Raw genomic sequence first — 25,552 nt, forward strand, 5'->3', positions numbered from 1 at the left:
TGAAAATGACACACGCAAACACACACACACACACACGCGCGTAACCACAGCAGGGCTAGGCTAGGAACTGAAGCCAATCGAAATTACCAACCAAAACAAAACACCCAGTTATTCCCTCCAAAGCCACAGCCCTGTATGGCAAAAGCCCCTCCCTAGCCTGAGCGTTAAAAGGCAGAACTGCAATGGCCCTTGTGCTTCTGCTAGACTGAAGGCTGGTGCAGCTACTTACTGCCAGCAGCTGGTGCTGTTTGAACAAGCAGCTTTGGGGCAGCAGGGCAAAGACACACAAAAGCATGTGGCACCTAATTCCCCTTAGCAGCCAATGGGAGCTAGGCACCGGAAGAGCTTTAAACCACTGGGGCCAAGTGCCTCATGTAATCTTGTCAAAAGCCTATCGAACCGGACCTGTGCTTACCTGCCGTTGCCCATTGATGCCAATGGGGTTTAGGTGCATCACTACCATGGAGGAGCTGGGCCTTAGGTGCTTTTACTCATGTTACCCTCCTGAGTCCTGTGTGTGCCGCTGGGGGGGGGGAGGGGGGAAGCCCTGCCCTGCCCTCCCGTTCGTTTAGTGCCATCATTGCCTGTGACTCGGCACACGCCTGCCACGTTGCCATGCGTTAAACAGGCCCGTGGCTGAAGGCAGCAAGCGGGATGGCGGCCGGCAGTGAGTGAGTTTTAAGCATATGCCTCCTCCCGGCCAGGTGCGGGTAGCTGGGGAGGGACAGCGCTGCCGGGGTGGGGGGGGGAATGTCTCTTGGGCCCCCCCCCGCTGCTCCCGTGTTGGTAGGAACAATACCCCACCGCACTGGCCCCACCAGGGAGAGCTGAGCTGGCCCCATTTTGAAGTGCAACGTGGGGTGAGCCAGTTGGGCTTGGCCTGCTTTCAGCAGGCGCGTGAGTTCACGGCCCTCCTGAGGCCTTGTCCAGCTCAGTGAGGCACCAGGCCATCTGGCCTCCTTAATACTGGGTGCTCTGGCCACAGAGCTCCCATCATGAGCTGGGCGCATTCCCCCTGCCCGCAAACCAGCCTTAGTGAGTGGGCATCCGTAAGTGCTTGGGCGCTCACCCAGGAGAGCAGCAAATGCTGCCCCAGCTGATTAGCAGAGTACGCACCTGTTTCCATGGATAGTGCACATCAGCAGAGGCCTCAGTGCACGTAAGAAAATTTATTCTGCTCATGATGGGGAAAAAAACCAGGCAGAAACATTGTTGGGCACCCAGCCAGCACTAGGTCTGGGCTCCGTGGCCCTGAGACACCACTCTGCTGCCTTTACAGTGATGGCCTCATCTTCGGCACAGGGTTGAGGCTGGCTCGGCAGGGGAAGGGGGAGGGGGTGAGCCAGCCAGACCTGCAGGTTTGCTACACTAGTTCCCTTTGGTTCTGAAATATAAATTTTTAGAAAAAGTAAAGGCCGAGCAGGCATGCGCTCAGGTCACTGGCTCCGCGATGGTGCAGGACCTCGTGGCTGGAGGCTGGCTGGTAGGTGGGAGGAACTGGCTGTGTGTTGGGGGCACAGCTCAGACACGGGTGAGCTACACAGACCTAATCCAGCTGCAAAAGTAAGAGCTGGGTGGCAATGCCACAGGCCCCCTGATCACGGGGGTTGACCCCTTGTTCCTCCAGGGCCAAAACCAACCTATCAGCCCCGTTTGGTGTGGCCCTGCCGCTCCTTTTACAGTAACGCTGCGGTACATGTAACTTGCTGGCACTTCGGGGGCCAGGCCACAGGAGATGCTGCCTTTGCTTTGGCCACAAGCCTTAACAGTCACATACCCTCTGCCCCAGAGGCTGTGAGGTCAATGTCTACTACCAACACCCTACCTTGGGGGTCTGGTGACACACACACACACACAGGTACTGGTGGCTCCCTGCAACGCCCCCACCATGCACACAAAAGGGGGGGGCAGTGCGGGACAGGCAGCAGGGAGGTATGGAAACAGGATGGGCCGGTGCACCAGAGGCTTAAAGCTACAGTTCTAAACCAACCAGTTCACCAGGGAAGCAGCTCCACCCCCTCCCCTCAGATAGCAGGCGCGAAGAGAGTGATTTAGTTCTTCTCTTTTAAATATTTATATATATATATATATTTATATTACGTATATTATATATATATAATATGTAAATATATTTTTAAAACAATATAAAATGTTAAGACACTTCACTTAAATGTAAAGAGTTGCTTTTTGCAATCCAAAGAAATTGCATTATGGTTTTTTTTTTTTTTTTTCCTCTTTTTCTCTTTGTTATTCAAAAAAAGGCTCATTCTTCTTATACAAAAATGATCGCTATACAAAAAGAAAACGGGGCGCGGAGGGTGGGGAGGGGAAAAAAGAGCCGGAAATGAAACCTGGCAACAAAACTAGCCAACAAAAAACATGATTCGATTTCGTATGCTGGGTGCGTAGGAGTCGCACGCTACAATATAGCATTTCATGGACGGACACACACACACACACTCTCTCTCTCTCACACACACACGCACGCACACAGAGCGCGCATAGATTTCACTTAAGTATACTCTGTGCTTACATTTTGTTTGTCCATTGCTTGGCTATCCCCCGCCCCCACAGTATGTATTGTACTTTAACAAATACCCCCCCCCACCTACCCCCCCCCCAAGCTCTGCATTCAGGACATACCCTCCTCTTCTCACCCATTCTCAGGGCCTCCACTGGAGCGGTGGTTTTGCTGCCAAGCTCATCCCCATCGTGCATGCTTGGGGGGTCTGCTCATGCCACGCTCAGTCCTTTGCCAGGCTCTGCAGGACATTCGTTACGCAGCAGTGCAAGGCCTGCACCCGGCCTGTTGGACGTCACATTCAACACAATGCATGGAAAGGGGCTGTGGCAGCTGAGCCCTTTCTGCTCACAGGTGTTGTTACAGCCCCTGTCACCAGCTGCCGGCCCTGGCCCTTTCCATGAGGCCCTGCGTGACCACACTGGAATGCTATAGGCTTCAGGAGGGGCAAGAGGTGGGCCTGGCACAACCCACCTCGGCTGAGCCCCTTCAAATCAGCTCCCAGTTCAGCACTGGGCCCCTGCCGAGGCCAGGAGGTGGAGCAGCGGTAGCCGCTTCCGCCACTGACTAGCACCACCGCTATGCCCCGTGTGGGCTGACAGCCCATTGCTGCTGCTGCAGGACAAGTACAGAAGGACAGGGTGGGTGTGCCCTAGCAGCTGGGCACCTGTGTGTCCATGCAGGAGACTCCAGTGCCCCCTAGGTGGTTAGCAGTGCGCCCACTGCTAGCTTTTGTGTCGCCGTGGGTGGTGCACAACCCCATCGAGCCCCTTCCCCACCCAGCTGAGACCCTTGGCTTAGACTGGCATCCTTCCTGCCCATGCTATGCTGCCTTTCCGAGCCCTATTTCCCTCGCTGACTTCAGCTCCTCTTCCACATCCCTCTGTCTGACATGATCGGTGTCCACCATAACAGCCCCTTCTGTGCCATCCCGACCTCCTTGTCTCAGCGTCCAGCTCTCCCCTCCGCACCCTGCAGCCCCAGGCTCCCTCCGCCAGTTTCTCTCGCGCGCTGCAGAAAGGAACGGACCCAACCTTTCAAGTGCTCCATTGTGAAACTAAGATCCAGGGGACCCGGCCTTTGCTTCAGAGCCTGGTCCCAGCTCATTCCAATCCCGCTACCCGGCCCAGCCACGTCTCTCAGCGTGGCATCCTGCCCCCCCCATCACCGACAGGCGCTGGCCTCTGGGCTTTCCCGCTGCGAAGCACGAGGCAACCTCACAGTCTAAACGCGCTCTGGTGTTTTGCTTTCTTCTGTGTTTCCAGCTCACCCTTGGAAGGAAGACACAGCGAAGCCAACACAAACACTGAGCTGCTGGCTTCTTGCTAGATGAGGCCTGGTGGTCCTCACTACTGCACTGACCTTTCTGCAAGGAAACAACTGCAGCTCGGTGGGAAAGCTGCATGCACTGGCCCCCGAGCCAAAACACCACTGCCCCACGAGGACTTGGCTAGAAGACTGTAGCACAGGTTCCTACAGGATTAATCACATACAGCTGTTTAAGGAAAGAAAAGTGGCGGGGCAGCAGCATTAACAGTCAGATCTGCGGGTTTCTGAGGCATCTTCAGAAGCCGCGTCCCCTCCCCCCCCTTCCTCCCCCTCTCAACAGCCTTCTGCTTTTGTCCTGGTCCCCCTTGAACAAGGCGTGGCCGGTCCTGGCGCCGCACACCGTCCCTGTTGCTTGAAGCTCGTGAAACGGGCAGCGTGAGGTTCTTAGCGCTCTTAAATAAACAAAAAACGCCAGGGTGGAAAAACGGAGGTGTCGAGTGGGGGGGGGAGGGGGAAGCCACCAACAAAAGAACAAACAACAACAAAAAAAGAGAGGAAGAAACAGAAAGTGGCAGGCCGGCCATATTGGCGCAGGAAGTGGCCAGGTAAGTCGGCCATATTGGAGCTGGACATTTAAAATAAAAAGCTAGAGGGACCTCTGGTGACCTCTGAAGTTGCCTCAAGAAGACAGTCCCAGGGAGGAGTGTAAGGAAGAGAGAAGCCAGGCCCCAGGAAGGAGGAAAACAGTTGAATGAGAAGCTGGCAAGGAGCGTTAGAATGAAATGGATGAGTTCCTTGCCCCAAAGGAAGTCAATACAGGGATGGATGTTCTGCCAGGAGTAGACTTTTCTGAGACGGGACTGGAAGTCTCACTGAGCCCACTAGCCTCTTTAGATGATCTAGCGGCCTAGAAAGAAAAGCAAGATTCAAGGAGGAGGAGGAGGAGGAGGAGGAGGAAATGTGGGAAATCAAACTCTTTTTTTTTTTTTTTTTAAGGAATTTGTTCAGAAGCAGCATTGATTTAGGCCTGAGGTCGAGCAGCTGGGAAAAAGGTCCACACCACAAACAGAGCACGAGATGAGCTGGTTCCACGGGGTTACTGGAGGAGGGAAGGAGCATCACCAAGGGGAGAAGGCGAGCGAGAGACAGACAGACAGACAGACAGACACACACGCACACAGAGGCAGGCCGGCGGGGGTGGGGGGGTGGGGAGACAGGAGAGAAAGGTTGGGGGGGGGACAAGAATTGAAATGTTAGACTGGGCATGCACAGCGTGTTAGAACAATGACTATATTCACGTTAGTTGCATTACAGCCGAGTGGGGGAAGGTGAGAGCTCGAGGGGGTGAGGAGTGAGGAGGTTGCGGCAGAGGTGCTGTTTAGCCAAGCAGTCCCACAGGAGCGGAAAAGAAAGGGACAGTCGTCCACAGACGCATCTGAATCCCGGGGGGGCGGAGGCGGGGTTGCCTGGCTAGGGAGCAGAGGGTGGTCAGTGACCTGTGCTGGGCTAGTGTTGGTCCTCTGAAACGTGACTCTGTCCCCTGCCTCCCTACCCAGTTGGCTTAGCCCAAGCGTGGGGGAGGAGCCCAGCGCCCCAGCCCTTTACCACGCATTGAAGTGGGTCACATGCGGTGTGTCCCATAAGCGGAGCACTTGGGCGGCCTCCCAGGAGAGACTCGGGTGCTGCCCAGCTGATTAGCAGAGCCCCCCCCCCAGGCCCCCAGCCTGTGTTACTAGTGGTGCTGCACATTCGCACATGCCTCCGTGCACATAAAAATATGACTTCCACACAGGGCTGGAGGGAGCATTGGTCACACGAGCTGACCAGAGGGAAGCTGCTGATGAGGGGCACCTGTAAAGGCTCTTGGCAGCTGGACATAACTTGCTAGGAAAGAGGCACGACCTGCCGGGTCCCTTGCAAGACCCATCGGTGGAAGGATGTGGGGAGGGGCCAGCTGTGTAGCTGGCTAGAGCAGCTGGCCCCGAGCCACAGAGAATCACAGAATCATGGAACTGGAAGGGACCTCAAGAGGGCATCGACTCCAGTCCCCTGCTCTCATCGCACGACCCAGCACCGTCCAGATCATCCCTGTTAGATATTTATCCAACCTCTTCCTAAATCTCTCCAGTGACGGGGCCTCTACAACCCCCAGGGGCAATTCACTCCAGCAATTAACCGTCCTGGCAGTTAGGAAATTTTGCCTAATGTCCTACCTAAACCTCCCTTGCTGCAGTTGAAGCCCATTGCTCCTTGTCCTGCCCTCAGAGGCCCAGGAGAACCACTCTTCTCACTCCGCCGTTCAACACTTTTTAGGTACTTGAAAGCTGCTCTCATGGCCCCTCTCAGCCTTCCCTTGTCCAACCCAAACAACCGCCGTTCTTTTAATCTCCTCTCCTGGGCCAGAGTTTCTAGCCCTTCGATCATTTTAGTTGCTCTTCCCTGGACCCTCACCACTTTTTCCCACACCTTTCCTAAAATGTGGTGCTCAGCGCTGGGTGCAGCACTCCAACTGAGGCCCAATCAGCACAGAGTGGAGAGGCAGAATTACCTCTTGTGTCTTGCGCACACCTCTCTGGCTAAAGCACCCCAGACGCAAGGCTGAGAAGGGCCTACACTGCACAGCTGGGAGGAGAGCTTAGGGGTGGTGAGCTCCCAAGGCCCATGAGGCAATGGAAAGCTTCCCTTTGAGCTCTGGTGCAGGCTCTTGGGGCACAGGTTGTGCGTCTTGGCGGGGGGGATGAGGGTTGTTTGGGTCACCGCAGGGCCTCTGGTTGCAGGCGGACCAGAGTCAGGCTGGGGGTCTGCAAAGCTGGCGTGAAGCACTGGGTGTGGCCTGGTCTTTGGGCTGCTGACGTGCTCCAACCCATCTGGATGAGCTGGGGGGGGGTGCAAACTCCCATGGTTTTGTGGTGCCCTCTAAAGGGTTTGGCCCTGAGACGAGGGGACTCCCGCCCGTCACTCACTGCAGCGCCCCTATTCGATCAGCGCTTGGCAGCCCCTTTCTACTAAGTCGGCAATTTTTGCAGCCCCACGTAGGAAAGGCAAGTTTTAAACAAACGTGCCTGAGCTAACAGAGCCCCCCTGAGCACCGCGCTCTGGCTGTGCATGGTGAGAGGCTGCCAAGGAACACACAGCCCACAAGCATGCCCAGGAGCGTGAGAATGGCTTTGCTCGCGATTGTAACGGTCTTATGACAACCCCCGTTGCCCCTCTGGTTCACTGGCATCCCCCACGGAGGCTGTTGACCCAATGGTGGAGAAGCTCTGCCCGGGACACCTGCCTCATCCCAGCCTTGAAACACTAGCTGGGCTAAGACAGGGTGGGGGGGCAGCATTCCCTGTGAGCTGAGTGCTTGGGCGGCCGCCCAGGAGAGATTCAGGTGCCGCCCAGCTGATAAGCAGAGCGCCCCCAGGTGCACGTATCTGGGTGCCCAGAAATACATGTATTCCGCCCAAGCATGGAAAAAGTTAGTGGGACTGTTGAAATCAGGCTAGGTCACAGTGCGGCCTGGCAGGAAAATGGGAGCGCGGGGCTAACAGTGAGTCGGCCTCGAGGAGCTGAGGTACGTTCCACCATCTAGAGAAGTCGTGAGAGCAGCCACCTGGGTCAGACTGATGGGCCAGCTGCCAGGGTTCCCTCTAACTGTTTCCATCTACAGGCAGAATAAAGTTTGTTGTGTGCACTGAGTCATGTGTGGCTGTGCACCACCCGTAGAACCAGAGGCTGCCGGCCGTGGGCGCGCTGCTGATGAGCTGGGTGGCACCTGAATCTCTCCTGGGCAACTGTCCAACTGCTCAGCTTACTGGGAACAGTGCCTCTAACCCAGTGTCCTGCCATCTGACTGGCAGCGGCAGATGCACAGCGCCCGAACATGAGGGTTTCCCTGCCAGCTACACTGCTCTCCAGTGGGGTGATCAGGGGCTCGAGGGGGATTGCCCCAGGGGTTTTAACCTCTTATGTTCCCCATACCTACGGCGATTACAGCCACCTCCCAAACTGCAGCTCCCAGCCCATCTCTGGGAGTGCTAAATGCTCAGCAAACTCTCCAGGCCTGGCCTACAGGCTCTACAGACTGGCAAAGGGAATCAGCCCCTCGCACACAGCTGTGCCTTTGAACCCAGCTCCCCCCCCGGTCGTCATGGGGCTGGAAGATACCATGGGATTTAGTCCATGTGGGCAGGGGCTTGTCCTGGGCCTATGTAGCCCTGCAAGGCCCAACTGGGCAGGGGTGGAATGCAGGAAGTCTGAGCGCTCCCCCAGCTCGTTGGGGGCTACCCCCGGTGGTGCCGGCTCTGGCTATAGGCCCCTCCCAGGAACCACCAAACAGCACCTATGCTACTGACCCTGTGTGGGTGGGGTCGGGCAAAGGGGGCCGCTTGGATCCTTGCAGGGACAGGTCCATTTGGCTCGTGAGACGTGTGCCAAAACCCAGTGGGGCCCCAGCACCTGGGGGAAACCTGCCTGCTGGGTTTTGTTACACCCCCAAGGAGCAAAATTCAGGGTTGTTCCATAGGACTGGGGGAGGGGTGGAAACACAGACTGGGACAGGGGGAGGGGGGCAGACAGGACATGGGACAAGCCATCCCCAGGGTGCTGTCACTCAGTGGGGGGGACGGGGGGGGCTGGGTGGCAGAGGCTGGGGCTGCCCGCTGGTGCTGGGGACAATCTGCCAAACCGGGGAAGTGGGAGGGGAAGGAGGGGACGGTGGGGGAATTAAGGGCAAGAAACTGGCTTTTGTTACCTTGCCTTGTGGCCTCAGAAAGCTGGCCAGCCACTGTAAGCACTGTTAGCGGCGGCAAGAACACAGAAGCAAGTGAACCCAGCTGCACGCTCAATGCTACCGCAGACAAGCCCGCATGGAAGGCGGCTGGGGGGGGGGTCTGCTTCACAGCCAGCCTTGCTCTTTGTCCAGCAGCCCCGTGGTGTCCCCCCCGCACTTTGCCTACCGTCTCGTGGGTCCCACTTTGAGAGAACGTGGGCTTGGAGCAGCTGCCCCACCCCACAGCACACTGCAGAGCTGAGAATGCGCCCAGCTCTGGGGCCAGCGTGTACTGGGAGCTGAGCGAAGAGGCGTGGGGAGGGGGACAGCTGTTGGGAGCTGGCCAAGGGAGAGAGCCCTCCCCCGGCTTAGGAAGCATCCAAAGGGGTCTTGTTAACGGCAAGCATTGGACGTGGCTAATGGCTGTGGAGCTACCGATTCCTTGCCAGCCTCAGTGCTAATGGCTCTGAGGTCAGACCCTAAAAACAGCTGAGCTGCCAACCCATCGTTCCATGGGTTCCATGGCAGCACGAGCATCAGCTCCACGCCCCACCGTCCCCGGCCCGAACGCCTGGCTCCCCGGCAGCCTGCAAGGTGCTGTGCGCACCAGGAGACAGCAAAGGCAAGTACCTCCCACGGACACAGACTGGGCCCACCCGGCCCCACTTTGTGGACCCAGCAGCAGATTGAGGGCCCCACGAGATCACTCCGTGAGGAGGACTGCAGGGCCGGGGTCCTCTGCTGAGGTTACAAGTCCAGTCTAGGGCGGAAGTGATCAGCGTCTCACCTGCTCACAAAAGGGTGATGGACTGGCATGGCCCTCCCAAGCCAACAGAGAGGGTGGAGATGGAGCTGGAGGTGGGGAGCTCGGGGGGGATGTGGGGAGGGGAAGATGCAAATCCCACTTCAACCTCACACCACACATGAAATGAATTGGCTGGTCTCAGGTCAGTGCCCAGTTCGCTGCTGCGGAAGCCTGCGTATCGGAGGGCTGGCCGTGTTGAACGCCCAACCCCCTAAGTCAGCTGCCTCCCCCCAGATACACACATCTCCCCGCTTCACCTGTGGTGGGCTCGGGGAGTGCAAAAGGCAGCAATGGAAATTTTGAGCTGCCAGATCACAGACTGGGCGAGTTCAGCCCACCCTCCCTGGCAGACACGCCAAGAGCAGCAGGCTACCAACCAGCCCGTCTCCCCTGCGGCTAACAGAGAGGAGTGGCTGCCCTAGAGGTAATCTACCTGCTGTTGTCCCTGGATCCGCACGTATTCCATTCTCTGCTTTATGTGCTTGCTTTTGTCTGGGCTTCCCTGCTGGCTCTGCTTCAGTCTGGAGGCCGGATTCACCATCTTCATGGCTGGGACGGAGACGCCACCGCTCTGTTGAGACACACATAAGAACGGCCAGATGGGGTCAGACCAGAGGTCCATCCAGCCCAGTGTCCTGACTTCTCACAGTGGCCAAGGCCGGGTGCCCCAGAGGGAGTGAAAAGAACAGGGAATCATCCAGTGATCCCCTCCCATCGTCCACTTCCAGCTTCGGGCACACAGAGGCCAGGGACACCTCCCTGCCCAGCCTGGCTAACAGCCACTGATGGACCTGTGAGCCAGGCATTTATCTAGGTCTTTTTCGAGCCCTGTCAAAGCCCGTCTCTTCCCAGCACCCTGCGGCGAGGAGTTCCACAGGCCGACTGTACGTGATGGGCAGAAAAACTTCCTTTTGTTTGTTTAAAATTTGTAGCCCATTAATTTCATTGGGTGACTCCTAGTTGTTGTGTTTTGGGAAAAAGTAACTAGCTTTTCCTTATTCACGTTCTCCACGCCTGTCATGAGTGCCCAGGCCTTGATCCTCTCCCCGCTTACACTCCTCGTTTCCAAGCTGAAAAGTCCCCATCTTTTTAATCTCGCCTCACACGGCTGCACAGCCAAACCCCGAAGGATTCTGGCTGCCTGTTTCTAAACCTCTTCCAATACAAAGATGCCTTTGTTGAGAGGAGGTGATCGCATCTGTTTGCAGTATTCATGTATACGAGATGCGGGGAAGGAGAGGGGATTAAATCCATTGATTCTGGGCTCAGGAGGCTGTGAGTTGGGGCCAGGCAATGGCAGCCCCAGCCCTGCTTCCAAGGCAAAAATCTCAGACATCAAGAGACCCGGTTCACAGCCAAGGCCACGCCGAAGCCCTCCGGGATGGGTGGGGGGATTTTAATTAGTCCTCCGCACAGAGCTACCCCGCATTGAAACCGGTGGGAGTGGGGTTGGGTGCAGGGTTCCCTGTAAGCTGAGCTCATGGGCAGCTGCCCAGGAGAGATTCAGGCAGTCCGCCCAGAGCCGGCAGCAGGCGTTAGTATGGGTGGCGCACACCCGCACAGAACAAAATTGTTCACCAGGGCCCTCTGTGGGAGCCACCTTGGGCCAAGGCTAAGGCCTGGCAAGCCTCGGCGGTAGGTAGGCCTCTAACTGCCATTGATTAGTGGCTTAGCGCACTTTAGGCTGTGCGGCAACAGCGGCTGGCATGCGGCAATGCGATGGGCCCAGCAATGGAACTGAGCTTGGGTTTGCGTTCCACGGTGGAGCCCCTGCCACCTGGACCATGTGCTTTGCTTTGCTCTTCATCCCTTGGTAGCACTCCTGGAGCAGCGAGTCCCACTGCAGAACCTTGCTGCGCCGGCCCATGGCGCCTGGCCATGCCCAGGGTAAAGCCCCGGCAGGCGCCCTGTGCTGCCGGCTCTCGCCGTCCCAGAGTTGGGTGAGCTTTGGTGCTGTGCTCAACGCCCCAGCTCCTAGCATCACAACATCAGCAGTGAACCAGGGCTTTTGGTTTGCAGCGATGGGAAGCACCAAGCAGCCGGGGCTGGGGGATAATATTTGAGATCCTGAGTCCCCAGCAGGCATCTAAAGGGTCAACGGCCACCAGGCAAAGACCCTCTCATGCACCCTTTAAAACACAACAACCTGCAGGGTCTGACGCCTGATTTTAGAACCTCGGGGTTGGGCCAGGCCAGCAATGAGGCCCATCAACCGTAGCCTCAGGCCCAGGCAGCTGAACTGTGTGGGAAATTCTGGCCGGGGTCCAAGCTTTGCTCATGGCCTCTGCTCTGTAACATCAACCCCCTGGCTTCCAACTCCCTGAAGTATGGGGAAGAAGGTGCCTCGGGGAGAGGGGTCACCTCACCAGGAGACAAAGGACAGCCATGTCCCCAAGGGGCTGTACTCTACTGCTACAGTATCTATCCTCTCCATCGGAGGCCAAAAACGGGGCTGACAGGGCCTCTGGTACGTGGGGGTGGGGCTAAATCTCTCTTAATGGGGGAGGTGGGACACCCAGGAATTCTCTGACATTGGAAACTCACCTCTCCCCTTCCCAGCACCAGCTCCTGCTGGAAACAGTCTGCCAGCGCCTCTGTCATCAGCGCCCAGGCCTCCAAATGACTTTACCGCACTTCTCAGTGAGCTTGGGGGGGCTGCAGGGGCACCCTGAGTGATGCCATCTGCTCAGGTCCACCTGGGATGTGTGAGAGCCACCCCTCCTCCACAGCATCCCCACGCACCCCAGGATACAAATTAGCCAGGGACTTGCCTCTGGGGAGTACTGACAACAAATGTCCGAGTGCGGCAATGGGGATTTCAGAGCAGGAAAGGACCCAACACCAGAGCAGAGACACAGCCCTTGCTAACCCTGTTCAACAGAGTTATTCCAGATTCACTCTGGAGTGAGGCTGGATGCTGGTTTGGTGCCTTTCCTCTCCAGCAGCCCCGGCACAAAGCACAATGATACAGGCCAACGTGACCACCCAGGGAGACACAGAGAGGCACATGGATAAAAGGCTTGGCTAGCAGTGAGGGCTGAGCACCCACAGCTCCAGACAAGGACAACAGATGCTGCAGGTGCTCAGCCCCCAGGGAAATCAAGCCCTCAATTTAGGTATCTAACTATGGAACTAGGCACCTAACTTTAAACATCCAGGTGAGAAATCACTGGCCAAAAATTTGTGCTTGGGGTGGGTTCAAATCAATGTGCAGAATCAAATGCCCTAGTGTGCACTATTGAGTGTCAGCCAGCCCAGAATAAGGTGAAGGGAGATGCTATATTTTTAGGGAGCAGCCTGTTTTCTCTCTCCCTGTTTTTGGGTTCTTGTGGATTATTAACATTCTGAATTCTAAGATACAAAGCTGTGCTACCCTGCAACCTTCTAGTCAGAGCAGATGTTTCTGTCTCACTTCTCTCTGTGCACAGCATCAACATATATAATTTCCCTGTTCTTACTCCACGGGAGGTTTGAAATCCAAGCCTAGATCCAGACCCCACATGTTGCCAACAGCTCCAATCCCTATTAAGCCTCTGAGCCAAGTCCCTCAGACTCTGGGGTTTTCTCTAAACCTGGTTGTTGATGTTGCTGCCAGAGCCCTCTTTGGTCAATAACTTGAATCCCACCCCCAGTTCTTTCTCCACCAAGATTGTTCTAGCTGCCCCTCACAGACCCAATCAGACACACAGTTCACTAAGTTTGGAAACGATTGGAAAACTACTCAGCAGTGTTTGCACAGTTGGTCGCAGGGTATGAGAGAGACAAGGTGGTATCTTTTATTGGGCCAACTTCTGTTGATGAACAAGACAAGGTTTTGAGCATGGACATCACTGCTTCAGGGCTGAGAAACACAGGGCACGCCAAATCTTCTCTCTCCCATCAACAGAATAAAAGATATTACCTTGCCTGCTTGTCTGTCAGCACATCAGCAAGTAACTACACAATGTAAAACAGCAGGGACTAGGGGAAAACCACAGAGAGCAACGGCAAACCGAAAGCATTTGGGATGCATCCCGAGTCAGTGAGAGGATGCATGTGAAAGCGAAAGAAAGAGAGAGCCATTGAGACAGGAGCAGATCTCCAAGTGGGCATTGTGAGGGTTGGCACAAGGCAGTTTTTATTAGCTATCCACATACAGTGAGAGATACAAAAGCTGGTGGAAAGGACAGCACAGAGAGTAACATGAAGGTGGACAGAGGTCCGGTAACTGGGGGGATATTAAGATTGCTTTAATCCCAAAGACTAGCTAGTAACCAGGCATTGCTGTCATTTGCCCCATGTAGTTCGTTCTCACTGCTCCATGGAGTATAAGCTAGCACTCTAGCCCACAGACTAGTGCCTCTTCCATCCTGCAACCCGTGCACCTCCCTCCACCTTCCAGGCAGCCCATGCTAGTTATTATGGAAAGGCGCTAGCAAATCTGGGACCAGCTCCAACGGGTGGCACAAATGGAGCTTTTCCATCTGGGTTTGGTCAAGGAATGCTGGGCAGGACGTGTGCCGAGCTGAGCCATATGCCAGGCCCGAGACATGCAGCAGGCCCACGGCACTAGAGTCAGCAGAGTAGTGAAAGAGTGAGTGAAGTGCCCCATAGGGAGAAGTGCAGTGTCCATTGCTGGCCTGCCAGTTGAGAGTAAGGTAAGTGGTTGAAACGCTCTGTTTTTAGGGAGCAGCCTGATTTCTCTCTCCCTGTTTGTTGGGCTCTTGTGGGTTATCCTTCTGACTTCTAAGATGTAAAGATGAGCAACGCTGCAACCTTCCAGCAGGAGTATTTAGGTTTCTGTCTAACTATTCTGGGCACATGATGTGAACATAGAGCAACGTTGCCTAGCTGTGCACTGGGGTGTGGGTGTGCCTGTTGCAATCATCCCAACTGCAGTGCAGACAGACCCCACAACCCCTCTACCATGCTGTCCATGTCACGGGCGCCAAGGAGGCAGTAAACGCCCGTGATGGTCATGTTAAGCTCAATTTACACCAAGGGGCCGTGAAGGAGTAAGACCCAGGGGCAGTATAATTACTGCAAAGGGAAAAGGGCTTCGTTCCAAAAAGCAGATCAAGGAATAAGCTGAGTTCTGCCAGGTGGAGTTCCCCCACTCAGCAGCTATTTAGCAAGAAGTGGGGGCCCTGGCAGGTTCCATCTGGACAGCTCCAGGGGCTCAGTGGTGGGATTTAATTAGGAGAAATGGTTGCCTCTTAGCACAGCCACAAAGTGCAGCTAGTCGGAAAGCGGCTTGTGCAAACTAAAAGGGGACCTTCTGAATGCAGGAAATCCAGCCCCAGAGCAGGCGTTGGAGGTGGCATGGGCTTGCTCTACCGCATGACTCAACAGGGTTGGATTCGATGACCTCCTGAGGTCCCTCCCAACCCGAGGATTCTATGACACCTGTCGGCACCAGGGCTGCACAGCTGCAGAAGTGTGCACCTGAGTCTGCTCCACCTCACCCAGCATCACGGCCAGGCTGCTGACGGCTATACTGGACATGGCAATGTGGGCAATGGCCAGGGCAAGAGTCGGATTCTCTGGTCCCACAGCCAAGCGCGAGAGATACCAAACTCGCCCTCTCTTTGCTTGCAAATGGAGTGGATCTAATTTGGCGTTCCTAAGGGTACATCTACATGGCAAGGACACATCCTGGGCTGCATTAGAGGAGTGTTGTGAGCAAGGCATGAGGAGTCATTCTTCTGCTCTACTTTGTACACATTAGGCCTCAGTTGGAGTGTTGTGTCCAGTTCTGGACACCACATTTCAAGAAAGATGTGGAGAAGCTGGAGAAGGTCCAGAGAAGAGCAGGAAGAATGATGAAAGGTCGAGAGAACATGAGCTAGGAGGGAAGAGAGAAAGAACTGGGCTTGTTTAGTTTAGAAAGGAGAAGACTGAGAGGGGACATGACAGCAGTTTTCAAGTACCTCGAAGAGGGTTACAAGGAGGAGGGGGAAAAATGGTTCTCCTGGGCCTCTGAGGATAGGACAAGGAGCAAGGGGCTTAAACTGCAGCCAGGGAGCTTTAGGTTGGACGTTAGGAAAAACTTCTTACCTGTCAGGGTGGTTAAACACTGGAACAAATAAATTGCCTGGGGAGATTGTGGAATCTCCATCACTGGAGATATTTAAATACAGATTAGACAGAAATCAGTCAGGGATGGGCTAGATGGTGCTGGCTCCTGCCATGAGGGCAGGGGACTGGACTTGATGACCTCCTGAGGTCCCTTCCAGTTCTAGTGCTCTTTGCGTCTATCCATCGCACCCCTTCTCAGAGCCCAAAACAACTGCCCTGGGCTCACCAGGCTAAACGCAGCCACAGAGATGTTTGGGTGCGGGCTGGAGCCAGGGCTTTGAGGCCTGTCGCGCTCGCTGGATTTCAGGGTGATCGTGTCTTAGCCCCAAAGCCTGAGCCAGGCTCTGAGATTCACCACCATGGGGTTTTTCTTTGCAGTGCAGACGTACCCTAAGACAATACAGAGCAGGGGCCATTTAAACAGGGCCTGATCCTGCCCTCCACCACCTGGGCATGAAACTAGTATAACCGCACAGAAATGAACGTGGTTACACCAAACTGACACAGGCTGAGGTGGAAATTTCAGCAGAACTTAGTGCTCAATATTTGGGGCCCCTACGCCAATGCTAAAGCCACCCCCCAAACCTGATGCTAAGGTCTCATTTGGAAGGTCTCCCTTGTCACCTGCCTTCTCTTCCCGGGTCCCATATCCACCTGGGTGTGATTTTATGGCCTTGGGAATGCCCAGCAAACTTGACGTGCAGAGGCCCAGCTACAGCTTGAGTATGCAGCAGCCAGCGCTCGAGAGCCGAAGCAGTGGGATGGTCGGGGAGTCTCAGTGGTCACCTGGGACCCAACTCCCCCTGTTCCGTGCTGCCAAGGTGTAAAATGCCCCATCACAAGGCCCAGGCGAGAAAGAGAGGGAAGTCGGTTTGTTTTCAGAGGGCCGACTGCCTTTCCCCTCTGTTAGTTCTCCGCCCTGCTGGCAGTTCCCACAGGCCTGCTGGAGTGCTGGGGACTTTCACCCTGCCCAGGCTCTAGAGAAAGCAGAGTTCTCAGGAAGTGGGTGGGGCTGGGGAAAGGTGGAGGCAGAGAAGGTGTCAGGTGGAATCCGAGGGCAGGACACAGAACAGGAATAACAGAAAATGAACCTGAGGACTGTCGAGTGGGAGGTGTGGCTTGGGTAGCAGAGGTGGCTTGGTCCTGCTTGGAGATGACCTCTGGGGAGCATCACCCTCACCCTGGCTTGAATCTGGGTAGGCAGGTTCCATGGTACCGGCATGCCAGCAACTGCGTTCAAGACCCTCCTTCAGGCCTCCTCCAGCATCCTTAGACACCCACGGTCCCTGCAGCTCTTCCCGGAACAGAAATTGGGAGGAAGGGTGGATATTGATTTTGTTGATGGTCATCTCCAGCTCTCGGATTGTCTCTTCCAGGCTGTCCAGCCTCTGGTATGTGTCGTCGCAGATCGCTCTGCTGCGTACGGTTGCAACACGGAGAGGCGATATTTCCTCTCCAATTTCTCCTCCTAGAGCCAGCTCGGGCTCTCCCTCTGCTGGTGACCCTCCAGTACTTGAGGCTGCCTGGGACGCCCCATCAGCAGGTCGGTCCAGGGCTATCTGCCCATGCTCAGTGGAGCTTGACGCACGGAAGGGCTTCTCAGGGGGCTGTATCAGGAGTCGTTCAGACACCCAGCGGCTGGGATCTCTGTCTGGGCAAGGGCTTGGTGTGGGGCACTGCGGGGTTGGGCAGCCAGTGGTGGTGTCTCTTGGAGACTGCTTGCTAGCGCCCTGCAGGTCTTCAGAAGCAGGGGGCATCATCTCTGAGCCGTGCTTGGTTCTCCTGGCGTTGGGTTCTGGGACATCACCGTGACATCTCACAGCCACTTTAGACCTTCCAGTGATGGAGCAGACCTTCTCATAGCCCCTTTCAAGGCCCACACCTCCTGTCAAGGGGCTGGCGAGGGGTCTGTTCTCCCCATTGACAAGCGGCCCAGAGGCCACAGTCTCGCAGGCATGCAACGTCCCGACCCTTTGTCCTCCCTCCTCAGCCAGCTGGCTGTCCCCATCGTTGGTAGCAAAGGGCGCTGTTCTCTGTCCTTCCATTGCATGGCTGCAGCTGCAAGGTGGAGGACCTCCAGGCTGGAAGGGCGAGACATGGTTGGTTCCAGGTACCAACAGAGCCTGCTCTACGAAACCAGATGGTGCACAGACAGGAGATGTTTCCTCCCTTTTGGCCTGGTTTGGCAAGAGCTCCAGCCCCTCCGAGTGTCTTTCTGACTCCCCCGCAGCCTGGGCAGGCTCAGCTGCTGGAGGCCCTTCCACTCCCGCCGCTCTATGGTGGGACTGGTTAGTGCACCGAGAGCTGCCTGTTTCTGCAGCCACCTCTGGCTCAGCTTCAGGAGAAGGTGGGTCAGATGCCCACTGGGTGAGCACAATCCGAGGCAGGGAGACAGCTGAGCTGGCTGGCGAGCCCGACTCCTGCAGAGAGAATTCACAGACCTGTTAACAGCATGCGGGCAGTGGCGGAAGTTTACCCTGCAAATAAAACAGAGCCGAGTGCTTCTTAGAGGGTTTTCCTGCCTAGCCTGGGCTGCCGACTTCACAGTCCACCTACTGGGTCTGTGATCACCAACTACCCCAGCACTCCTGCGGCTCTGTCACCTGAGCCTGGCTCAGAGTAAGCCTTTGGTGTCAGCGACTCCTTTGGGCAAGGGAGATTTAGGGCCTGGCTTCCCAAGGTATTTATGCACCTCTCCATGCACCCACTGGTGCGTTTAGTGCACCTGGGTAGGTGAGAGGCCCCAGCGGGAGTTAGGCACCTAGCCAGCACAGATATGATTGTACGTGCCACCTGGTGTCTTCCTGCATCTTTAGGCGCCTCACAAAATCTGACCCTCGAGGCATGACTCCGATCACGCGTGCGCTGGGAGAAAGCAGGAGAAACCAGAATTAGCAGTGCGAGGGGAAGCAGGCTGCTGGGGCACACCTGGGGCTGGGGAACACACAGCCAGCAAGGGCTGGAATCAGCTCGACAGGTGCTGCAGCAGGGCTGCAAGGAGGAAATCCCCCGAGGAGGGGCTGATGGGCTAAGTCGGTTCTGTCCTCCGGGATGTGGTTACACGAGAAGGGCCGGGTGGGGTCGGACCAGTGGTTCAGCTAGAGCAGGTCCCGTCTCCCAGCGTGGCCAGCGCCGGCGGCTTGCGGGGTAAGGAGCAGAACAGGGCGTTATCAAGTGGCCCGTCCCAGGCCCCGGCAGTCAGAGGCTTGGGAGGAGACTCAGAGCGGGGAGCTGTGCCTCTGACGGGCTTGGCTGGTGCCTTCTGGAGGCAGAGGGTCTGGGAGTCCCCCGGGGCCAGAGAGGGGAGGTGTTAGTGCTTTAAGGGGCATGGGATTCTGTGCTAGCAGTGGGGCCTTTGCACCTAGGGGCTATCACAGGCCTCTGCCCCCCCCCCCCCGCCCCGAGCTCTGCAGCACTTACCTGGACTGACGGCTGGTGGCTGGAGGCTGGTCCAGCTTGGGACCCTCTGGCTGCTGCAGCCTAGTGGCAGAACAGGGCAACAAGCAACGTGCCGGGTTATTCTGCTTGTCCTGACGGGCCTGCCCTGTCTAACAGGACTTGGAGTGAGGGAGCAGCCCTGCGAGGGGCACCCTGAGGCAGCAGGCCTCCTTCTAGCACCTCCCTCCGGGGTGCTAGGATCCAGCAGACCAGGTGGGGGAAGGAGGAGAACATGGCAAGGCCGGGCACAAGACCAGAGCCAGGCCTGCACTGTCCCCTTGGGAGCCAGACACCCTTCCCAGCACGGGGCAGCAAGAAGAGGCCTGTGCTGGCTGCAGAGACCAGCAGGGGAGCAGCCTCCCTAACCCCTCCCCAGCAGCCGGAGACCCAGCTCCAGGCTGGAGGCAGCGCAGCAGGGAGCAGCCTGCAGCCGACCATCTCGTGCAGACAGCGGTGAGGGGCTGGCGTGTGGACAGGGCAGGGCTGGAGACAGGAGCGCTGCAGATGGAAAGAGCGACAGACAGGGCTGGGGAGAGGGCAGGCGCAGGGTGCTGTCGCGTCTCCTGTTGGAGCAGCAGGGCTCCGCGGCCACAGTGCTGGGGGCCTGGCCGATGTCTCCAGTCGATAGGGGGCGAGGTGGCGGCTGGGCGCCGGAGGCGCTTCAGGACTTTGTCCCCTTGCCAGCGCCTGTGCAGAGCCGGGGGAAGCATCCCAGCATGGTCTGGTCTGACCCTTGTCGGAAAGGAGCAGCAGATGGCCACACCAGCCTGGCAGAGAGCTACCCCGTAGCAGCAACTGGCTCAGCACCGGGAGCGGCCAGGAGGGCCCAGCCATCTCGCTGGCGGGCGAGGTCGCCAGGGCGTGCCGGTCCTTAGGCCCAGCAGGGACCGGGCCAGGGCTCTCTTGGGAGAGAGCTCTTCCTCGGGCCCTTCCCTTTGTCTCTTTGCCCCAGTTCTTCCCTGGCCCCAGGGCTCTCAGGCTGTGCACTCGCAGCTCCTATTCTCCCTCTGCACCCGGTCCATCCTCTCCCCTCTCCGACTGGCAGCTCTTCCCCCTGCCAGTGGGCTCTGTAAGCTGAGTGCTGCGCAGCTGAATGGCAGAGTGCCCACTGCCGCACAGCTGGCAGTATGTGTTTCTCTTAGTGGTGCACATCAGCACATGCCCGGGTGTGTGTAACAAAATTTGTTCTGCACATGGGTGGGAAAAAAACAGTGGGAACGCTGCTCCCTGACCCCCACTCTGTGCCACGTCCTCTTTGGCTTCACCCCTCCCAGCTCCCCGGGCTCTCTGGGGAGGCAGGCGTGCGGTGTGCCCACGCCCTGCCTCTGTGGAGAACCCTGAGTGTCTTCCTACCACTGGCTCCCTGGCTAGGGCCCTGCACAGCTCAGAGCAGATGAAACACCAGAGATGTGGCCTCCATGCCCAGGGTACTGCCTCTCAGAGTGCTGTGTCCCGCGTGCAGCGACAAGACCCTTCTGCCCCTCTGCAGGGGGAAACTGGCACTGCCTCAGTGCCCCCGGTGCCCCCGTGGGTGCAGAACTCAGCCCCTGGGGTGCTGCTCTAGTAGTTAGTGCCCGGTTCTGTGCTAGGTCAGTCCCGTCCGCGTGGCGTCAGTGAGCGAGGGGGGCAGGTGAGGAGCCGTTAGTCGGTTAATCCAGAGAGGGCGTGGAAGCGGGGAGCAGACAGGAAAGGAGGCTGAGGGGTGGGGCTGTGGCAGCCAGCTGGGGGGCGGAGGGAGGTGCAACGGGGCACAAGCTGTTACCTTCCGTCCTTCGGCTGCCCGGGCGGCCCCATTGGGCCACAAGTCTGCAGGAGTGGGGCAGCCGGCGGCCGCGAGACGGTCGCAGCGGAGCTTGGGGATAAAAGGGGAGCCAGAGCTTCTCTCAAACACCTGAGGAGTCAGAACACGGCGGGTTGTGCAGCGGAAACAGAATGGGTGGGAGGGGGGCCCAGGCCTGCCGCTCCCTGGCCTGGCCCAGCCTGGGCTGCTGACAGTGGGCACAACCTGAGCCGATGGGGGTGTTTCAGCGACAGATGGAAGCCAGCCGGAGAGGGAGCGCGGCTGCCAGCAATGACGCACGCCCTGCTGCGCTGGGGATGGAGAACCCGGGCAGGGAAGCTGCCTGTTCACCGGCCCTGATAGGGACGGCGCCCGACGGGATGGTCTGATTCTGGGATATGGGCGAGTCCTGCTGGTCGGCCACTCACATCACAACCTGGTTTGGGATGCCCCTCGCTCGAGAGGTCTGCAAACGAGGGGCAGGGAGGGGCTGGAGGTGCAAGCTAGATACTCCGGGGGGCTCAGGCCAGGAAACAGCTCTTGCCAGCCATGTAAGACTCAGCAGGACCCTGGAAGCAGCCTGGCCGGCCAGCTGGGCCTCAGCTCCCTGACGCAGGGAAATGGGGCAAGTGCCAGCTCCTGGGGGAGATTTCCGGTCTGTGTCGTTCCCCCACCAACAGTGTCTGATTGTCTCCAGGCAGGTTCCACCGTGAGCCTGCACAGGGAACCCGCCCAGCCCTCTGAGCCGGCAGAGCTGCCCAGCCAGGTGGGGTTACACTCCCAAATCTGGCCAAGGCTGGGAGGGAGTGGGCGAGTTCGCCGTGCCAACGAGTGGTGACCCCATAGGGTGGAACCGCTGGCAGCCGGTGAGCCTGGCGCAGAGAGCGCAGGAGCAGGCCGACAGCTCCGTCACAGTGAACCCGGAGGTCAGAGCTTCTGGCAATGCCGCCCCCGAGCCAGCGCAGGATCGGGCCCAGGGGAGGCCCAGGGAGGCTGTGGGGGTGCTCAAGCCAGGGCTCCCCCTGACCCCGGAACCCACCTCCAGCTCCGCGATGATCCGGTCCTCCTCGTCGTCGTCCTTGATGCCGGAGGCAATGATGGGAGGGGTGGAGGCGGGCCTGGCGACCTCCGACACCGTCCGCCGCAGCTTCACCTGGGGCTTGTGGGACTCCAGCTCCTCCGACTCTGCCTTCTGCAAGGGTTAGAGGTGAGAGGAGGTGGGGGTCAGCCAGGGCCTGCTGGGGCCTGACACCGCCCCCTCAGGCAGCCTGCGCCGCACCTTCATGAAGCTGGAGTCCTTCTTGCTGGTGACGATCACCTCTCCGGTGCGGGTGGTGGTCAGCCCGTGGGAGGAGGGGAAGCTCCGGCGAGGAGGCGGGGGAGGTGGCGATTTTGAGGGCTTCTCCGTCCGATACCTGGGGACGGTCAGCTCATCTGGGGAGGAAAACAGGCCGTTGGGGCAAGGCCTCGCTTTTCCCCCATCCGCCCACCTACTCATTCCATCCACTGCAGAATAAACTGTGTGATCTGCACCACTAGAAGAAGCACACGCCGCCGGCTGTGGGCACTCGGCCAGTCAGCTGGGAGGCCTTGGGCATAAGAACGGCCATTACTAGCTCAGACCCAAGGTCCAGCCAGCCCAGCATCCCGTCTGCCGACAGCGGCCAGTGCCACAGGGCGTGGACGGAAGACAATGATCAAGAGATTTGTCTCCTGCCATCCATCTCCAGCCTCTGACAATCAGAGGCCAGGGACACCGTTCCTACCCCCTGGCTAATAGCCTGTTATGGGCCTAACCTCATGCCTTTCTCTAGCTCTTCTCTGAACCCTCCCATAGTCCCAGCCTGCACGGCCTCCTCTGGCAAGGAGTTCCACAGGCTGACTCTCTCCTGGGCAGCCGCCCAAGCACAGCTTACAAGGAGCCCTGCCAGGGACGCTCTGACTATTGAGGGGGTGCCAGGGAATCTCCAGGGGCCGCAGGTGGGGGTGGGGCAGCCCAGCCCTGGCATTTCCCAGCTTGCTGCTTCCAGGGCAAGATGGACACGTGGTATTCAGGGGCATGAGCAGGCTGGCAGCAGCCCATGGCTCTTGCGTGGCACACACCGATTGCCTCTGGCTCCGAGTGCCTGGACGCTGGCCCCTTTGGGTCCAGCTCCACAGCCCAGGGGACCTCCCCATAGGCCCCAGTGCCCAATCAGCCACACAGCCGACGCTGCAGAGCCCAGCAGGCAGGTGTGCCGCATGGGAGACACCCAAGGCTGGACAGACCAGGGATCACGGGACTGATCCTGCAAGGTTCTGAGCACCCTCAGTACCCTGAGAAGAGGCTCAGGACCTTGCCGGAACCGGATCCCAAGTGCGCTGGTAGATCTGGGAGCAGCTCAGTCACCACGGTGAGCTCTGAAACTCAGCCCGGGTTACCGGAAGGGAACAGAAATGTAGCAACTCCCCGGGTGGCTCCTGCCATCCGCACCCGCGGGATAAGGCAGCAGAGAAACCCTTGGAAGCCGCATTCGCCCTCCCAGCCATGTGGCCAGCCCAGCCGGTTCCCAGGCTCACAGGTTTTCCCTGCACCAGGGAGCAGCGCGGTGCTGCTCTGCGGATGTGCCAGTGGGAGGAGAGGCTCTTGCACTTCCCAGGCTGGCCACGAGGGGGCGCGGCAGCTCCAGCCAGCCTCAAGGGCACCCCAATAGCTCTGCCAATGTCAGGGGGCCTCATGGGCAACCTACAGGGAGCCACCGCCTCCGGCTGACTTGCACCTGCAGGGCTGCGGTTCCAGCCCAGGTCATGGCCCCTGGGTCTCTGCTGCAGGGAGAGGGTGAGAGCCAGCAGCCCACGTGCTCTACAGCCGGCACATCAACTGGGTGTGAGTTGAGCCACTAGACCCCATGGGCTAGAACCCAGGAGTCCTGACCCCAGGCCCCCACCCCGCTCTCTCCTACAGCCAGGAACGGAACCCAGGCGTCCTGCCTCCCAGCCCCCATCAAACACACCCTCCCTGGCCCCAGCACAGAACCCAGGCGTCCTGCCTCCCAGCCCCCATCAAACACACCCTCCCCGGCCCCGGCACAGAACCCAGGCGTCCTGCCTCCCAGCCCCCATCAAACACACCCTCCCCGGCCCCGGTACAGAACCCAGGTGTCCTGACCCCAGGCCCCCACCCCCCTCTCTCCTACAGCCAGGAACGGAACCCAGGCGTCCTGCCTCCCAGCCCCCGTCAAACACATCCTCCCCGGCCCCGGTACAGAACCCAGGAGTCCTGCCTCCCAGCCCCCATCAAACACATCCTCCCCGGCCCCGGTACAGAACCCAGGAGTCCTGCCTCCAAGCCCCAAACTCCTCTTTCCTGCAGCCAGGAACAGAACCCGGGTGTCCTGCCTCCCAGCCCCCATCAAACACATCCTCCCCAGCCCCAATACAGAACCCAGGCATCCTGCCTCCCAGCCCCATCAAACACATCCTCCCCAGCCCCAATACAGAACCCAGGCATCCTGCCTCCCAGCCCCATCAAACACATCCTCCCCAGCCCCAATACAGAACCCAGGCATCCTGCCTCCAAGCCCCAAACTCCTCCTCTCTCCTACAGCCAGGAACGGAACCCAGGCGTCCTGCCTCCCAGCCCACGTCAAACACATCCTCCCTGGCCCCGGTACAGAACCCAGGAGTCCTGCCTCCCAGCCCCCATCAAACACACCCTCCCTGGCCCCAGCACAGAACCCAGGAGTCCTGCCTCCAAGCCCCAAACTCCTCCTCTCTCCTACAGCCAGGAACGGAACCCAGGCGTCCTGCCTCCCAGCCCCATCAAACACATCCTCCCCGGCCCCTGGTACAGACCCCAGGCCTGCTGGCTCAGTGGCGGCGGCAGAGGCTGCAGAGGGCAGGATTTTAACTGCTGGGGGTGCAGTGGGGGAACATCACGGTGGAGTTACCATCACAGGGAAGCGCTGTGAAGGGCACCCTGGTTTCTGCCCAGCCCCCAGCCTTACCTGAGCCCCTGCGGCCGTTGGGGTCGATTTTGGCGGAGGCTTTCGGTGTGTGCTGCGGCTTGGAGGGCTTGTGCTCGGGCGTGGAGGCGGCGCTGCCAGGGCCCGGCTTGTGCTTGGCAGCGAACTCCAGGTCGGGGATGGCCTTCATCAGCTCGGCCTGCGTCTCCTCCAGAAGGCGGTTGATGTCCTTGGCACTATACTGCGTCAGTGCCGCCCTCTTCTCCTCCCAGTCCCGCTCAGCGGCCTGCGGCGGAAAGCAGGGCTCGGTTGGCCTCACGCGGGGCCAAGGGGCCTTCTCTGGCTGGGGTGGCATGTGGCACAGGCGGGAAGCTCCAGGGCTTCCCCCATGGGAGGATCTGGGGCACTCAGCCCCGTCGGGACAGAAGCCGGGGGCACAGGCTGGGGGCTCAGGAGGGAGGCCTGGGAAAGGCCTGAGACACTAGAGGGTTTTGTACAGTCTGCAGCCAGGAGGGATCCCAAGATCATGGAGTCTGAGCCTCTGTATAGCAGAGGCCAGAAAACCTCCCCTGCGGGTCCCTGTATTATTAGGGATGGAGAAAGGGTGAGAGGGTTGGGCCACCCAGGCCCCGGTGCTGGCTGGGAGTTGATCAGTGAGGTCCACCCTGAGGGTCCCAGCAGGCTACCCAGACTGCAGAGGAAAGATCCCTGAAGTCCTGACTCCTTGTCCACTTTGTTCTGGTCTGCTAGCTGGGAACAGAACCCAGGAGTCCTGACTCCCAGCTCTGACGGCTCTAGGCACAAGCCCTTTCTTCTCTCTCCAAGCTGGGAAGAACCCAGGAGTCCTAACTCCCTGCCCTCCCCCTGCTCTTACCTGGTTTCCCTGCTTTCCACACCAGCTCTCAGACTCAGGGGCTAGCCCAGCTTTCCCAAACCAGGGACCAAACCAATTTCCAAAGGCTCAAGAGGCCCCATTAAC

General features: G+C 58.4%; 1 protein-coding gene across 10 annotated transcripts in view; it reads right to left on the reverse strand.

Moving 5' to 3' along the window:
• Positions 1-3,851: 3,851 nt before the first annotated feature.
• The window catches only part of SRCIN1 (SRC kinase signaling inhibitor 1), a 148,241-nt gene continuing 126,540 nt past the window's right edge, over positions 3,852-25,552 (reverse strand). For all 10 annotated transcript variants that reach the window (XM_074979069.1, XM_074979068.1, XM_074979067.1 and 7 more), the window contains 8 exons: positions 24,616-24,859; positions 21,909-22,063; positions 21,669-21,821; positions 20,612-20,740; positions 18,832-18,891; positions 16,503-17,831; positions 9,788-9,925; positions 3,852-4,242 (listed from right to left, as the gene is read on the reverse strand). In XM_074979069.1, coding sequence (XP_074835170.1) covers positions 4,021-4,242; positions 9,788-9,925; positions 16,503-17,831; positions 18,832-18,891; positions 20,612-20,740; positions 21,669-21,821; positions 21,909-22,063; positions 24,616-24,859 — 2,430 coding nt within the window. In that variant the 3' untranslated portion in view covers positions 3,852-4,020. The remainder of the gene's footprint in view (positions 4,243-9,787; positions 9,926-16,502; positions 17,832-18,831; positions 18,892-20,611; positions 20,741-21,668; positions 21,822-21,908; positions 22,064-24,615; positions 24,860-25,552) is intronic.

Source organism: Carettochelys insculpta, chromosome 28 (genome assembly GCF_033958435.1).
Source record: "Carettochelys insculpta isolate YL-2023 chromosome 28, ASM3395843v1, whole genome shotgun sequence".
Taxonomy (NCBI): Eukaryota; Metazoa; Chordata; order Testudines; family Carettochelyidae; genus Carettochelys; species Carettochelys insculpta.